Source organism: Pyxicephalus adspersus, chromosome 6 (genome assembly GCF_032062135.1).
Source record: "Pyxicephalus adspersus chromosome 6, UCB_Pads_2.0, whole genome shotgun sequence".
NCBI classification, from domain to species: domain Eukaryota; kingdom Metazoa; phylum Chordata; class Amphibia; order Anura; family Pyxicephalidae; genus Pyxicephalus; species Pyxicephalus adspersus.
In genome coordinates, this window is record NC_092863.1 from 75,776,964 (window position 1) to 75,795,005 (window position 18,042).

General features: G+C 37.4%; 1 protein-coding gene across 1 annotated transcript in view; it reads right to left on the bottom strand.

Annotated features, from left to right (window-relative positions):
• MSH3 (mutS homolog 3) overlaps nucleotides 1-18,042 on the bottom strand; it is a 99,413-nt gene that overhangs the window by 52,081 nt on the left and 29,290 nt on the right. Inside the window, exons 10-13 of the mRNA XM_072416211.1 lie at nucleotides 7,572-7,686; nucleotides 6,737-6,821; nucleotides 3,832-3,941; nucleotides 911-1,043 (exon numbers count right to left, since the gene is read on the bottom strand). Of these exons, the coding sequence (XP_072272312.1) occupies nucleotides 911-1,043; nucleotides 3,832-3,941; nucleotides 6,737-6,821; nucleotides 7,572-7,686 (443 nt within the window). The remainder of the gene's footprint in view (nucleotides 1-910; nucleotides 1,044-3,831; nucleotides 3,942-6,736; nucleotides 6,822-7,571; nucleotides 7,687-18,042) is intronic.

Genomic DNA, 18,042 nt, shown 5'->3' on the forward strand with positions numbered 1-18,042 from the left:
TTTAGATAATTAGGGTCAGACAAAAATAATGGTCAATTGTGCACAAACTTTAAGAAAAGCCACACATTATTAGGAGTACAATTGTTTCAGGATAGATATAACATACCAGGATATATATACCATAAGGGGACCCAGAAGAGCTCATAGCTGGAGTTCAGCCTTAAAATCTTTCCCTTTGTCTTGGCACAATTGCAAAGGCTCCTTCCTTCCACTGAAATTGCTTTCACTGATTCACTGCACACTAGTTCTCACAATGTGCATTAGAAGCTGCAGCAGGCCCTGTCTTACTGTCTGCCTCATGGATGCATTATCTATCCATCCATTCTATCCAAGCCTGACAGCCCACCCCTTTCATTAAATAAATTATTGTGTTACCTAGGGTGGTCTGAATGAGGCAGTAATAAAAGGTTTTACATAAAACAAAAAAAAAACAAAAAATGTTTTCTAAAAATACAAAAATTAAAAGAGACATCCACTGATGTCCCAATCACTGTACATATAAAGAAACATACATAGTTTATTCACAGCAAACTGTACACTATACCCAGTGGAGGTATTTTTTTATTTTTATTTTAGTACTTTTTTTGGTGGCTGGAGTTGTTCTTTAACAATATGAATGGTATGTTGTTGAGAAAGAAGAGGAATTGTGAAAGATGAAATATTAGATTGTTAAACCTTAGCTTTAAGGCCTGAAAAACCCTAAACTATAATTCGTATTTCAGTATTAAAAAATCTCAAGAATGTCTAAACTGATTAAACAAAACTACAACTAAACACATTTCTTTTTCAAGTCCCCAAAGAACTGCCCATGTTCTCTCCATTAAAATAACACGATAAATCACTTTACCACCATTCCAATTTCCACTACAAGACCTCTACTGTAGGATAAGTGATCTACAACAACACATACCTTTTTGTGATAAATACTACTCATTCCTCTATCCAGATCTGGCAACTTATGGAAATAACCATGGACCTGGGTAAAAACACTGCTGTCTGATAATAGAATTTCTGACACAGCATCAAGCCTCATGTTGATTTCACTGCAAAAAAAAAAAAAAAACAGAAAGAAAAAAAAATCGTTAGAAATTTAGGTCAACAAACTTTAACCAGGCTGACATAATTCCCAATATTAATATTCAACACATAGTAGGAAACTCATTATTGACACTAATGCTAAAATGATGATGAGACAAAAGATAACGGCTCTGTATTTACTATTATTATTTATTTATTATAATCCCCTTAATGTCCTCACATTAATTTGTAAACTAAAGCAAACAACATACAGAGTTACAACACACTGCTTTTTTTGGTCATCTACAGCACCCAAAGTCTCATGAAATGTAATCTGTACACAGCTTCTGACAACAGTGGACAGGGCATGTCTATCCTCTCGTATATGTTTGTAATAATTCAGAAACCTAACATTAAAAATCCCAAGTTTTACAAGTGATACCAGCATCAGTTGCTTTGTGAGCCAATATCAGGGTGTTTATGTCTTGGAAAAGCACAATGGTGGACAGAAAGTAAGTAATCAATACGGCTTTTTTAAAATATTAGTGCAGCATTTGCATTATCCTCTCTCTACCGAAATCAACTGACTTCTCCTTTTACCTTTTTTCTTTTGTTTTACAAACTATTACTTGAGATTATTTACCAACCCAATCCTGGCATCACTCTTGGTGCACCTGTGTAGCACAAAGTTCAGACATAGAGAAGGATAACACCATAAGACTAAAAATATATGGTTAGATTTACTTTTTGGGATCTAAAATGTCAACCCCTAGAGATTTAGGTATTTATTGAAAAAAAGAAGTGAACAGAGGAGTTTTTTCTTTGGCTACTTATATATTAAATTTCAAGGATAGGTGGAATGGAGTGTGTTGCTGACTATTGCACTTAGCGTGCAACTAGATGGTCCATTTCTAAACAAAAACAGTACTGTGGAGGAGGTATGGAACTTGACTTCTATATAGATTTTAAAGCCACTGCAGCATCTGCATAGAGATAAACCTCTAAGCTACTGTGCTTTGGTTGTAGTCTTAAGACTACAAACCTGTGTAAATCATTTTTCAAGGCCAATTGGCTCATTTTGGAGAAGTGGAGATCAACAGGATGACACCAAGTTGACTGTGTCTCATTAACAGCTTTTGTTATAAGTGCTTCAGCAGAAATCTTATTTCTTAAAGTCAAATCAAAAACAATAAAGTGATTTCACCTTCCCTTTAACATCAGTACATCACTGTACTTTCCTTTGCTTAACAATTTGTTGACCGATCATTTTCTACTTTGCACCGGCCATTTCTCTGTTTTCCCACATGGCCTCCCTTTTTTCTACAGTCTGATCTAGGAGACTGAACACAGCTTTCTGTATTTAACTTCTTACAATTAATGCAACCTGAACATTTTTACTCTGAAGTTTCATTGTCCAGCACTTCCAAGTATATCTTTTTACCACTATAACGAGGATTCCTTTTAATGAAAAGTTAAGACAAACCTTTCCTGAGACACATTTGGAGACTTCTAATTGTCAATCCTTCTGATTCTGCTAGATGTCTGGTCAGTACATTGACCAAGTGAGTTCATTAAGAATCCCTGACCTTAAACAAGTGAATGTCTAGAAACTCAGACATCTCTGTTTTTGTGCTTGGTGTGGAACATAAAGTACTGAAACAAGAGGGTAAACATGACATACAAGGAACTAGCATTAGCAGAATAGAAGGAATATGACAGTTTTGATGGCTCACTGTGTAAGGGCATTCTTTAAAACAGAACTCCAGCCAAAAACAAAATAAGCATATACACAATAATGCATTTTGATGCCATATCCAGCTTCAATACCAGGATTAAGTATTTTTGTCTGCCACTAAATGTCAGTCTGATGACCACCGCTCATCATCAATCAATTTACTTCCTCTAAAACCCAGGTCAACCTGGGCCCACCCCAGGTCTGTTACCTGACAATGGAGAAACATATTAGCCCTGTATCTCCTGTCACTGTTTTCTTCTACCAGCATGCTTCTTCTCAGCGGATGAATTGACTGTCTCTTTGTGGTGCTATTTTATCTAACTCTGCTATATGTAGAATGTAGGAGGCCAAGTCCAGGTCAACTATAGGTACTTAAATATGTAATTAAAAATTCATTTTAATGATGTATTAGGCAAATCAAACTGTGTCTAACATAACTTCCTAGAGTTTACCTTTGGGCTTGAACATCACTTTTGCAAAAAAGAATATAAAACAGATCATTTGTTTACCATCAATTCAACTTTTTGGAACGGACTGAAAATGATGAAGAACAATACATATGAAAAGTTTTGTGCAATTGATATTAAAATAATAAACACTACAATAATAAGTACAGTCCTCACTGTAAACGTTAATCCCTCTATAATCATGATCACATATGGTTCTCTTGAGTTGTATTAATCTGCAAGTCTGGTGTCTATTCAATAATCCTCGGAAGGAAGACGTCATCAGACATGAACTGACCTATTTTCACCTCTTATCTACTTATCTGCATCCTGAACAAAGAGGAAAATGATGCATCCAAGGTGACAGAATTTATGGGTCACTGAGCCAATCAATGAAAAACACCTTTTGATGCCGGCATGGGAGATACAGCATAAATAATGTTCATGGTGAACAAATTAATGCAGAATTTAGAGGATCAGCAAAGACTGGGTGAGGATGTTGGTGCTGCTAAGGAGCTAAGGGGAGGTGATTTTTTTTCCACTGTACTTTCTCCCAAATAGTATTAGAAACCTCTCACTCATTCATCTAAATGTTTGAACTAGACAGAAATTTACTTCATTTTTAAAATATACCTTGAATTTACAAGTGGTTGAACCACCCACTGCCTGAGCTTCCGTCTGCCAAATGCAGTTTTGGTATGGTCCAACACCCATATCAAGCTACCCTTTGTCTTCTGGTCAGTCTGATAAATAGAAGAAAACATCCAAGTAAAGATATTGTAGCATAACATTTCAATTTTTACAATGTCATATATTCACAACTAGGGATGAGTGAGCGAGATTTTAAAATTCTATCTTGCTGCGAATCAGGCCGTTCTCACTTACCGAACACATAAGCGAGAACGGCCTATGTAAATTCGGCCTTCGAGATCAAATTTTTTGGGACCTGCAAGAGCAATCAGGGGATCCCGATTGCTCTTGGAGCCCTCTCTATCCAAGAACACAGAGTACCGCAGAGATTCTCTATCCAAGAACACAGGAGTACCGCGGCTGTGCTACCGCGTGCGCCATCATATATGGATGCAGCTGTGGGAATCATCCTATGATGATTCCCATGGCTGCATTCATTGATGAGCACAGCCGCGGTGCTCAAACTGACAGGAGGATTTATGAATGCAGCCGTGGGAATCATCCTGGTATGATTTCCTTGATTTTCAGATGGGTTCACGAAATCGGTTTGACAACATTTCGCGGACCCATCGGAAGTTCGACGAAATTTTTGCGAGAATATCAGAGGCATTCTCACTTATCCCTATTTACAACTCATACAGGTTTTTTTCCTGTAGGAAGTATCTGAAAATCAAGAAGTGATAAGCCACCTACTTTCACTGATGGTTTATTGACAGAGCAGTATACTTGCAGATATAAAAAGGTACAATAAAGCATAATCAATGTACTGCACTTGTGAAGAGGAAGGACTATATGCAATGCTTTTGTCACCATTGTACTCGCAGATCATCTGATGTCAAGCAGCTTGCAGCATTATCAGCCTCTCTTTAGCTGTGCAAAAATGTGGCTTTTTTTTCTATTCCCCGCACCCACTCTGAGGCTGTGCAAGGCTGAAGCGGATTTCAGAGTATGTGCAGCAGCAAATGATCAGAGTAGTTCCTGGTTCTAACCTTGCCCTGCTATTGGCTTCAAGTTTTATTTATACCTCTCTGATTGCTGGATCCTCAGTCTTGCTACCCCGAGTCTAGTTCAGTTATGCTGCGCCATATGGTGTCTTTTTGGATTCCTGACCAGTGCCTGACTTTTATTGTCTCCCGCCTGCCCTGACCTGTATTTAAACTTGAACAACGCTTGCCTGCCCTGTGCTGTGTATAAACCTTTACTATGATTGTCTACCGCTTGCCCTGACCTGTGCTTGAACCTGAACTATGTTTGCCTGCCGCCTGCCTTGACCTCAGTCTGCCTAGACCTTGCCTCTGGTTGTCATCTTATTCAGTACCTGATCTTGGCTATTCCTACACCGGGGACCTCTGTTCCGCTTGCGTCCCTGGTGAGAAGAGCTTGGGGGCTGTGTTCTCTCCACAGCAAAGTAGTCTGGTGCCCACTAGGGTCACCGGTCAGTCATCCCTTGCTGGGTGCTCTGGTGAAGACCGGGAGACAATTAGACTTTGTGCCCCAGGTAATCCTGCGTCACCTGCCAGGGGGCTGTAAGCTTAAATAACTATAAAATAGAATTTTTAATATTGATCATAGTTGTTACACGATTGGATTCCAGTATGTACCCCTTTATGGCATCTAAAGTTTAATCCTCCAAAATCCAGGGTAGATACTGACATGCACATTTACACAACTTCAACCTCACAGAAGCAATAAAAAGGCTAACACAATGGCATTTTGGACTAATTTTTACAGTTTCTGCAGGTGACTGCCTATCATAGTAATGTACTCAACAACCTGTCCTAAATGGCCACATGTCCTAATATAGAATAATAACTATGATAAAAATGGTTAAACTCTATGCGGCAGGTTAATGTTGGCTTATAAAATAAATATAAATTTAAATAAATATAAAGGAAACATTCATGGCCATACTCTGGTCAGTTGAAACCATTGGAAACTATACGTTACCAAGTTTTTAGCACGGTTTACAGTAGTTTAAACATTTGAGCTGAGATGTCAACTTTAATTTCAGGAACAAAATATTTTTGATGCTAAAAATAATTAAGTAATTATTTTATTTATAAAGACCATAAAACAATTGCGGATTATCAATCTAAACTGTACCAAGCATTATGGAAGTAAAACTCAAACATCAACAGACCCCATTTTAGATTGGTTGCTACCAGTAAGGATTCAGTTAGTAACATTTTCATTTTTTTTTAGAAATAAAGAGTGACATTCACACCTTACATTCATCACACCAGCTAACTAAGAGACTGCAAGAAGGATGCAGATTAAAGGCAGAGAAGAATACCAAAACCTCACACATACAGGGTTTTATTAATGAACATAACCAAGAGCTGTCATAGGTAGCCTTGAACTCAATACTGACATGGATGTATCAGTTGCCTAGCAAAAAAGTACATTTATATCAAATCTACATCCTCTTGATTCAAGCTGTAATTTGGAAAGTTTAGAAAGTTTATTAGAAAAATAAGGATACTTCAATCCAGACATTAAGTCTTTCTGAAGCACTCTTGATATTCACAACCAGCAGAAAAAGACTGGTGTTATTCCATATACATTTGTTTTATGTATGTTTTTAAACATCTTGGTGGAATGACTTTATAGTGAACTACTTCTATAATAACAATTTTTGTTTTTATTTAAATTCACCAACTAACTAAAAAAGCAGGAAATGATTTACTAAATAATACTGTGGTAGAGGTTAAATTTTAAGGAAATAAGCAAATATCCCTATCAGATTGCTGCAATTGCTCTACAAAGAACACAATAAGCGCAATTCCCACTTTGGTTGCTATGCAACAGATAAAAGGAAGCAAATGAAGAGAAGTGATCAAATACTTACTTGATTGTTTAGGATTTCCAGATTTCTCAGCGTTGTCCCATTGATATTCATGCACTCTGATGAATTGGACATTGGAACAAACTGGCTTTAATAGAAAAAAAGTGAATAGGTATGACTATCTCTAGAAAAACACAGATAACCTTACGATGTCGTTTTAGACTCATTGTACAAGTGTATACTTTATGTGTCTAATCAAAATTCATAAACTACCATCAAAAAATGTCTGCATTGTTGCCTTACTGTAAATACAGCGTAATGCCCCTTTTCCCTTATTCGTCTTTTTCCACAGAAATTTTTGTCTAATATGCAAGATTGTTTTATTATTTATTTTTCATATGTTATAATACCATGCTGAAATACAAAATACCACAAAACACACCAGATGCACAATAAAACCAGTGTGGATACTGCTTTCTCCTACCATGAACCATGCCTGTAGGTGAGAAGCTTTATTTAGTACCCCCCCCCCCCCCTGTAATATATTTCAAACACTGGTTCTTTAAAGCTTTAAAAAGTTAAAAAAAACTACAACCAGGCTGGGTATATTGCAGAGAGCACCAGAACCAGTAACCTGAACAACTAAGGCTGCAGAGTTCTACGTTTGACTTCTCATTTCAATTTGAGGCATGTACGGGCATTTTCAGAACAGTGTTCGTAACTGAGAAGTACAAATGCACTGGGCATAACAGTCACCGGTGTTAGCAATCAGTTAAGAAAAGCACCCAACCTGATGGAGAATGGCAAAATAATGACAGTATCAACACTGGAGTGATTTCGTACCAATGTGCTGCAATCATTTAATTTTACCATTTTAAAAAAAGAAAACTATACTTACTTTGGATTATAAAGTATCTTTTCCAAATGAAATTCCTTGAGATATGCAATTAGTGCAGCTAAAGAACAAATCACAGCTCTGTCCAGTCTCAGAATCTGGGCTATCCTTTCTGAACCTGCAGCTCCGAATAAAAAGGTACTCTATTAGAAAAATTTCCTTTTCAAAATAATTCCACAGTTTATACTGATTTAATTTTCTGTACAATTATATCTATAAGTACAAATTTCTCACACCTGTTTTGGTTCAAATGACACTGCTATCCATTATGAAAGGGTACATTTTGCCTGCTTTTCCATGACAGCATTCACACATTTTCCTAAATGGTTACTGGTTAAAGTGTCAGTTCTTTTGAGCCTCAAGTTTATACAAAAATGTCCTGCACCCCACTGTTAATAGCAGGATCTGCTAAGAAGACAAAACATATCAAAACAAGTAAGGCAGTGCATATTTAAAATTAAATGGATAGAGGCTAAACATTTTTTTCAAAACTTGAGTGTTTTATTAATGCTTATGCTTACATCTTCATATATTTCTCAACCTGAGTTAGACTTTCTCAATCTTGCTACGACGAGTGAACCCTTTAAATAGCTTTCAAGTCTTATGGAACCCAATCTATAAATTCTACATGCAAAGTTCACAGTATGATAATGTGGTGATCAGTGGAAAAAAAAATCCCCCCTATATTGCTGGCCAGTGGGAAGAATGTCAGCCTTACAGATAGCCAAAAAGATCATTGGTGTCAGTTTACCTGACTTGAGAGGCACAAATTGCTACCAACCAACCCCAGGAGCGGGGGTGTGGAGTTGGAGTTAGAGTCGAGGAGTCGGAGACAATTTTGGGTACCTGGAGTCGAAGTCGATAAAAATGTGCGGACTCCAACTCCTGATAAATTTAAACTATAATAAAAAAATACAGCAAGTTCAAATGTTCTATTTCACAAACAATAGTCATAATTAATTACTTCTCTGACGTAAGAATAAAGCCCAGTTCATAGTTTCCACCAGTGTGAAGTTCAGCTGAGCTATTATACAACCCGACATTCACACTATTGTAATCTGGATTATGTACATTACAAAGGGCTTTCATTTTGTTTCAGATATAATGTGTTTAACAAGTCTAATGAAAAAGGTGTATTTGGGTGCTATAGTCTGATGTGTGTTCAGGTGTCCTGTCTGCACTCTCCATATATGCTCCAATCCAGGGCTGAACTTTGACATCATTTTGCACACCACCTAATACTAGGAATTTAGTTAAGTGGCCCCCCTTGGCCCTGGAGCCTCCCACTGCCCTGTCTCCAGCAGAAGATCAGCAAACAAAGATAAAGGTAGCAGCGTCTGCTCAACTTCTTCTGTCTGCTAAAAGAGCTTACAAAAACCTGGAGGAACAGCTTTTTGAAATCAACTGTAGGTGTTCATGTATATTTTAAAACTGCATGGCTGCTTGTGTGTACTATGCTGGAAGGCTGTGTGCATGTTTCTGGATAAAACTGCAGGACTATGTTTATGTTTGTGTGTATGGTGCAGGAATGTATGAATGTTTGTGTATAGTGCATACTGTGTATATGTTTCTGAGTAAAATGTAGGGCTCTGTGTTGTGTGTGTATAGTATACATGTTTGTGCATGTTTTTCTGTATAGGACAAATTATGTCTAAGTTTAGTGCAGGGCTATAGCTTATTTGTGAGTATAATGCCCTGTTGTATATATGTTTGCAATAGTGTAGGACTATGTGTATGTTTGTATTTAAATCAATTAATATGCTAGTTAGCATAACATATTTTATATTTAAATTTTAGTGAAAGCGGCACCCCATTCACAATGGCAAAAAGTCTGTCAACAAACATGATAAAGTCCGCTGTTTATAAGCACTTTACATTATCAAGTGATGGGAAACATTACGTGTGCCAATGTATTCTTGGAGATGATGGTGAAAAACAATGCCATGCAAAAATTAGCAGTTTCAGTGGGTCTAACAAAAATGTACCTACCAAAGCATCAAATTTGAAAAGACACTTGCAGCGTTTTCATCTTAAAGTGTTAAAAGTTGTGAATGAGAAAGACATTAATAAAAATATTCCATCTACTTCTGGGATAAAAAATGTTCAGAAATCTACTGAAGACCAAACACAACTAAGAAGATTTAAGAGGCCAAATGTAAAAATGACGAACTACGAAAAGGTCTGAAGGGACATGCATGCACATGTCAGAGTCAATTATTTTGCTAATAATGTTAGATTTGTTGATGAAAATATTAAAAAAATACCGTGAAACTTGGGAGTAAAGGACACCCAGGCACATCACACCAGTGACTATCTTCAGAAGAAGTGGAGGTTCTAGAAGATTTTTGAAATGGAAGAGCTTGATATATTGCTGAACAAAAGTGGAGGGTTAATAGCTGGCATTGTATCTTCAATGAAGAAAAGAGAGAATCTCTTACTGGATAATAATATCTTGTTAGCTGCTACTTTTGTTGATCCATTGAGCCGAATTTTGTTAAGCGATGACCAGACTGATACTGCAAAAAAGGCCCTCTATGATGTAGCAATTTGCATGAAGGGATTACTACCTGAAACACCACCACTGGATGAAGCTTTAAGCACTGGTAACTCAGGATCATCCTCTTCAAATGAAGAATTAGACTTTGATTCCTACTTGGACAAAATGGAACTTTCAACAGTAAAGCGACTTGCACATGCATGAAAGATGAAGAACCAAAAATGTCCAAATAAGGAGAATCCAGCAAGAGTTTTAATGAATTAAAAGAAGTAAAAAAAGTATCATGGCTCATCGAAACTGACTGAAGAAGAAGAGATCCTTGTTTATTCAGATATTATTAGTGATGTGGCTAGAACAGTAACAACAATTCCACTCACCCAAGTCAGTGGTGAAAAACTATTTTCAGCTCTAAATCAAGTCAGATTTAGGAGCTTCTCCCCAGAGGTTTTTAGCCAGTTGCTCCGCCCGGCTGATTTGAATACCCCGCCCAGCTCTCGGCAGCTCTCATATTCGGATGCACGGATCTCAGTGAGGCTGCTCTGTGTCATCTGTTCAGAGGATTGCTGCTGGGATGAGAGGTGAGCACACAGTTCAGCCTTCATATGAAGGAGACACAGGCAGCCCCACCCCCATCTCATAGCACAAGCTCGGATTTCTATTTAAAAAAAAATCTGCCTGTGAAATGTATCCACTGCTAAGAGCTGTGTATAAAGTCTGCATGTCATTCTGCATCCTCACAGCTCTGTGTACAAACCTCCATATCTCCTAAACTGTATGTCTCAATGACCTGTAATTTACAGGGTGTACAGGGGACCCTCATAGATACTAGTTATTACAATTTCAGCCCCCCAGTGTTAAAGAATTTCAAGATATGGGGGTCACAAATGTAAAACGTTATGAAAATTGAACTTTGGGTTTTGCTGTTTCAGAGAAAAGTGCAACTAGGAGTCCTAAATTGAAAGTGCAAATTGGGGCCCCCGGGGGCCACTAACATAGCAAGGAGCATTGGGGTGGGGCCCCTAAATATATACCTTACTGTCACAAACCTATACCTATGAAACTACTGTCTGCTTCTCTTCTTTGTACACCAATTTCTCTGAGAGTGGGGGTACACAACTGAAAATATAGGTTCAAGTGGCGGGCACATTCTCCCCTTACAATCTCATTACTACAGCATCATTAGAACATAAAACACTCCTCCCTGCCCTGTTACACATTCCTGTCCACTTATCTATCATTCTGAACTTTAGTTGGGGAATGGGGAGGTGTAATAAACCAAAAATATAGGTACAAGGCAGCACATTCTGCTAGGTAGAGATTTATATTCTCATAATGCCATAGTAATTACATTTTAAAAAGGTTTAGCCACAAGTGTCCCCCACTTGCACCTACAGTTTCAGTTTCCTATGCCTCCACGTGTACCTTAAAAATTTCAAGTTAATACAACCAACGGTTTAGGAGATCTGAAGGTTTGAACACCGCGAGTTGTTAGGCTGCAGAATATGACATGCAGCTTTTACACTCACATTGCGCTGCCGATGACATTACACACTGCGGATAAACTTCACAGACAGTATTTTTATATAGAATATGGGCAGTGATGAGAGGGGGTCACTGGCTGTCTTGTTCCCATCTGATATCACATGCATGATGCTATTAAAGCATCGCCACATTTTTAACATTATATTAAAGAGTGACTTTCTCTGTTATGTAATGGAAAAATTTGCGTTTTTTGTTTTAACACTTTTGTGGAGAGGACCTCCCCCCTTCAGTCTTCACTTCCATTTAGGTAAAGACCGAAGGGGAAATCCGCAGCCTCCTGGGATATTTGTGTCACATATCCCAAAAGGCTCTGCACTGCTCCTTGTGTGCATGTACCATCAGAGGATTTATTATAATGTAAAAGAAGTGTTCAATCTCATGCATGCGCAGTGCAAGGCAGCACTGGATGTACAAGTGAGCATCAGAGAAAAGATGGAAGCAGAGCCAGCATGGGCCTGCTGGGCAAATTTTGTAAAGGAATCAAGTGGAAAAAAAAATGTTTTCACAAAAGTTCACTTTAACTAAATCTAGACACAGGAGCACATCTGAAGTTAGGCTGAAATCACACCAGATGTAAGGTTACATTTGTCCATTCCTCATGCCAGGAACCACTGCTGCTTAAAAAACTTCTAGCTCTGAAAAAGCCCAGCACTTACCGCCTGTTACCAATCCTAGATGCCCAGCACTTAACGCCTGTTACCAATCCTAGGTGCCCAGGACTTAACGCCTGTTACCAATCCTAGATGCCCAGCACTTACTGCCTGTTACCAATCCTAGGTGCCCAGCACTTACTGCCTGTTACCAATCCTAGGTGCCTGGTATTTATGACCTGTTATCAATCCTAGGGACCCAGCACTTACGGCCTGTTACCAATCCTAGACGCCCAGTACTTACAGCCTGTTACCAATCCTAGGGGCCTAGCACTTACTGCCTGTTATCAATCCTAGGTGCCTAGAATTTACCACCTGTTATCAATCCTAGGGGCCTAGCACTTATGGCCCGTTACCAATCCTAGGTGCCCAGCACTTACAACCTGTTACCAATCCTAGGGGCCTAGCACTTATGGCCCGTTACCAATCCTAGGTGCCCAGCACTTATGGCCTGTGTACATAGAATAGAAAAATTGGATATACTAACGGGGCAGGCATTACAAAGTTGTAACAAATAATTGGAAGAAGGTAGAACACTGAAACAATAAGAGGTTACTGGATACCCATGGAATAAACAACTGGGAGCTCTAAATTTGCCGTGTTTTGCCACACACCCTTTTTTACCACCCGGCTACAGCTTCCTACAACCCGGCTGAAAAAAATTTCTGGGGAGAACACTGAGCTTCTATGTAAGTGGATTTGGCAGAAGCAATTCCGTTTTTTAGAACAACACTACACTGAGTTAGTTTTGGATTGCATTTAACAGCTATTTTCCTCTACAACTATATTCCAAGTTTAATATATAAACTGTTTTAGGTTTTACAGCTTTTGTTTTTGTTCATGTAGTTAAGCTTTGTTTTTGTTTTAAAACTACCAAAGAATGTGGTTCATATTTTTAAACTGGTAAAGTTCCTGTTTCTGATTTTTTTTGCATGCTATGCTACTACTTTTTATCCTCTTTATAAAAAATAAATAAAACCTTATTGTTTTAATTTCTTTGTTTGAACTGGTCAATACAGTAGGGCATCAGTTTCCTAGCCAGTGGTTCTGTGGTTAAATGGCGTGTATGTTGCCTTCCTTCAATCAACATGGAAAATACATTAGCATATTACAGGGTTTCTCATTTTATCTTCACACTTTTGCATTCAAACTTCACCAAAAAAATTTTAACCACAATTAAATATAACACAATATTTTTACATAAAAGTTTTTCTCAAGAAACATTAAATAAAAATATGTATTATTTTATTAAATGATTTATTAATCATTAATGCTTTCTCCTCTTAGGTATTTAGGCAAAAAGCTAAACATTTTTGTATAATAATTTGAGCAATCCTGCTGGCTTATTGTTAAAAATACACTATTGATGCTTTCTAATAAAGGACCTGAATTAATTAGCCTATTTCTTCTTACTACTTCTTTTCATTTAGAGAACATGTTCTCAACAGGATTAGGAAATGGAGAGTATGGTGTTAAAAATAAGAGTTGGTGTCCCTTACTTTCAACCAAGCCCTTTACCTGGTTAGTTTTATGAAAGGCGACATTATCCATAATTAGGATGGCATGCTGAACACCCTTAACTAAAAACATTCAAAACCTCATCAATAAAATTGAGGAATGCTTGATTAAATGCTCGTGCTTGTGACTTGAAGTGGAGGGTCCCATTTTTATTCCTCACACAACAAATTGAATAATTTCTGAAACGCACTCCAGCCACAACATGCACTGCCCTTTGCCCATTAAGAGATTTTCCCCTTTTAGTTCTCATTGAGATGGTAAAACCTACTTCATTAAGAAAGTAGATGTTTTTTTCCATCTTCCTTAGCAATCAGATCAGGGATTCTGTTAGCGTAGCTAAGGTTTTCTTGAAGAGAGTGGGAATCATTGCGCCTTGGAGGAGTTAAAGAAGTTCTTTTTAATGAGCATTTGAGTTTATCAATGCATCTATCAATTGTTGAAATACATACAATAATTCCAAATGTAGGAAATAATTGATCCTTCATTCCCCTGAGACTTATTACGCAATCTTAGGACATTAACTTGCGTAACTCCTCCTTATGTGCTTCATCCAACTTTGAATTGCTCAGACCTTCTCTTGGTAATTTTTCCACTCTACCGAAAGATTCAAAGGTCTTAATTTCGGTTAAAGTTGTACGATTACAACCCAAAACCATTGCTATCTGGGAGGCATCACTTCCATTCAGATAACTGTCTACCACTCTTTGACGTTCTGCATTACCTAATTCTCTGGCCATAACGGTAAGTGCAATACCAAATATAAAGCTAATACCTTTGAAGATAAAAAGATGAATAATATTGTTATCTAAAAACTTAGTATAAATCCCTGAAATAAAGATATTTAATTTTAAAATTATATAAAGTGAAAACATATTATTTGACAAATCATCAATTTATTTTCATATATTTTTATTATTGTTTCTTGAAAAACTTATGGTAAAAATATTGTGTTATATTTAATTTTATAACAAATTTATTGATTTATGAATAATTAGGGGGTCTACATTTTTGAGTTTGAATGCAAAAGTGTGAAGATAAAATGAGAGGAGTCAGATAGTCAGAGTCGGGGGTACCAGAAACTGAGGAGTCGGAGTCAAAGGATTTATCTACCGACTCCACAGCCCTGCCCAGGAACCCTGGTTGTTTAAAGGAAAAAAAGAAAAAGAATACAACAGAATGCTTACTGGGTGGCTCAGTTTGGCTGGCTTTACAACATTGCTATATCTAATGAATCCTATTGAGGGTTGGGCATTAGTAGGCCGTGAAAACAGTGGTTTCTGGGCAGCTCTGGATGGTTGGCACCCTGCTAGTCACTCAGCCAAGCCACCTAGACAGCTGCACTACATTTTACAGTAGATAGCAGCAGCCCCCATTCATTTCCCTACGGGTGGCTGCAGAATGGACGCTAAATGTAGCATCTCAAATGAAATAAGAGTAACTACACTGTAACATCACTGCCCATCTGGGCCTTTAAGGTACAGAAAAGAAGGCAAAAAAAATTATTTTGAAGTACGTCTTTTTTAAAGGCTCATATATAACGGATCCAAAAGATCAAAAAGCTATAGCAAGGCTAGGTGTGGGCAGCTGTTGATTGAGAAGCTTCAGACCTGGGTAATTGGCTGATACACCATCTAAACTATAACACAAGCAGAATTGTTACTTCTTCCCTGGGAGCTTCATGTAGTGGAATTCACTGACATGATCAACATGTATACGTAGGATTTTTTTTTGAAAGACTAAGAGAAAACTGTGAAGGTCTAAGAAAAATGTACCCAATAAATATTTTTATTTTGTAAACTTTACCTATGTAACTTTACCTTTGAGGTTATGACCAATGAACACGATGTGAAACATTCCAAATTTCTCAAATATTATATTGTATGTTTTTGTATCGAAAATAAAAACAGTGGCCGGACATTCACCTCTTCAGAACAATAGTTGTCAGTTGTTGCCAAAAAACAAAGTGATAAAAAGCTTTTCATTCTGTTTGGACAGCTCCGAAAATGCCATGTGAAAAAAGCTCACTCATAGCAATCAAAAGCTGCAGCAAGATCAATAGGAAATCTCATGAACTATTTAGACTTTTAGTAAAGTTAAAAGCATAAGAAACCCAGCACAAACAAATTCATGAACAGAACTCACTTTTACAAACATACCAACACTAATATTATTTTCTTTTTTTTTTCTAATATTTTATTTTTAAAGGCAAAATGTTTAAACAGCACTTATCACTACAGCTGACACTTCAAATGAATCACAAAACATATGAAATAAATATAATTTATTAATTTAAATGATATGCAAACCAAACCACTACTATGTAATATATGCTTTAAAAAAAAATGTAAAACTAATTTTTTCTCTTTTGAAATCTGCATATTTTTTAAAATATCTAATGGGTCTTCTGCAGGCACTTCCAGTATAGAGGTGACATAACTCTATTCCTGTGCCCAAATTGTACTCCTATGTTGTCACCATGTCACGTAGGCTTCTAGCTATTTCAATACATTTTATACAAGTAAAATCCATCTTTTTAACCACCAAATGAGAATCATATTCTTAGAGGGTTTGTATGTAGTCAGGAAGTGGAAGGACTGGGGAAGGAGATTAAACATTTGGGATGAGGACTGGGCATTAGGGCATTGTCACATATGTGCTGAGGGGTAAAGCACACAAACCTGGGACTGGCCATTCTGGGGTAGCTGACTAAGAATTAAATGCACACACTTTGCACGTTTATCATTGAAGGTGCACATGCTGTTACAGCAGATCACACAGAAAAAAAGGAACTTACAATGCAAACAGGCCAACAATTAGTTGTACTTGTAAGAAAAATAACATTGTTCTTTGGTTTTTTTGACAGGAGCAAAAAAAATAAATAAAAATATTAACAAATAAAAAGGATTGATAGGACTGGCAGTATAGAAAGATAACGTGTAGTTATTTTCTGCACTAGATTTGTGAAAAAATTGTGAAAATGAACGTAGCCTCCACATCTTAAGATCAGTGTCCTGCAATATATTACAATTTTGAATAAAAATACTTCACTAAGTCATACTGATATTGCCATTAATGGTCATAAATTCAACACTGGAAATACATACATGAAATGTGGAATTGCTTTTATTAGCAATCAAAAATAACATAGATATAGATAATATATTATTCTCTTACTAAACTTTTGAAAGAAGCCGATTACATTCAGGTATCATTCTATCAACACACAACTAAAAGAATATGGGATTACTTCATGTATCCGCTTGCTACAAAGTCTACCTCCTTTCCACTTGTAATGCTAATTTGTGCCAATCAGGGACTATAGAAAAATATTTTTAAAATTTATATTCTGAGGTTGCACACCAGGATGATGGTATGTTATGGATTCCAAGTAATATCATTTTATTCAAAAACAACAATGCAGAACTAGGTTTAATTCATCAAATTCAACATGGTGTCAACATAAGTAATGGAGCATCTTTTACATTGTTCTAATATCAAATAGAAGAATACACTAGCCTAAGGATAATCAAAACGTAAAAAAAACAAGTATTTTGGGAGGTGCGTGTTAGGGTAAATGGCAAGATAAAGGGGGTGATGTGACCAGTTGTGCTGTGCAAAGTAGATATGACGTGGGTTGGAGATGTGGAAATATATGGATGCAATACGCAGAAAAGCTGGGGAAGTGTTGCAAAAATGCCAGGAGAAGTGCAAAAAAAAGCTAAGGGAAGAATGGGAAAATTAGCATAAAAAAGGGACAGCCATAAGTCGGGAAGCTGGCAATTAGGTTAGGAGAGACTCTAAATGCTCTTTCTGCCTTTGGGGGAAGAAAAATACAGAACAAATTGTTCAGGGTCAAATGGACCTGCTGAACACTCGGCCCGATTCATCAAGCAGAATCGGATTATCAGTTGCGCATTCGTATTCGCGATCCGAAATCGTACACGATCGCGCTATTCAGCAACAATCTAATCGCCTTAATTGGCAGATTCGCGCTCCCTATTGTGAAGTCTGGAATCCGGCTGGCAGTGAGGCGAGTGTACGCGCACACTCGAGTCCGGACCGCGGTAATCCGCGATCGATGGCTGCGCGTACTTTCGCGCTTCCAGCGATCGCGGATTTTATTGATGAATCAGGGGCTGTATGTCCTATTGGTGTTTTGGCATAGTGTTGAATATCTCCCTGCTTTTGTTCCCATTGTGTGTACCTGTGTGCCTGTTTCTGGTCTTCTAGTGGAAAAATTTCTTAGATTATTAAAATTTTACAAGGC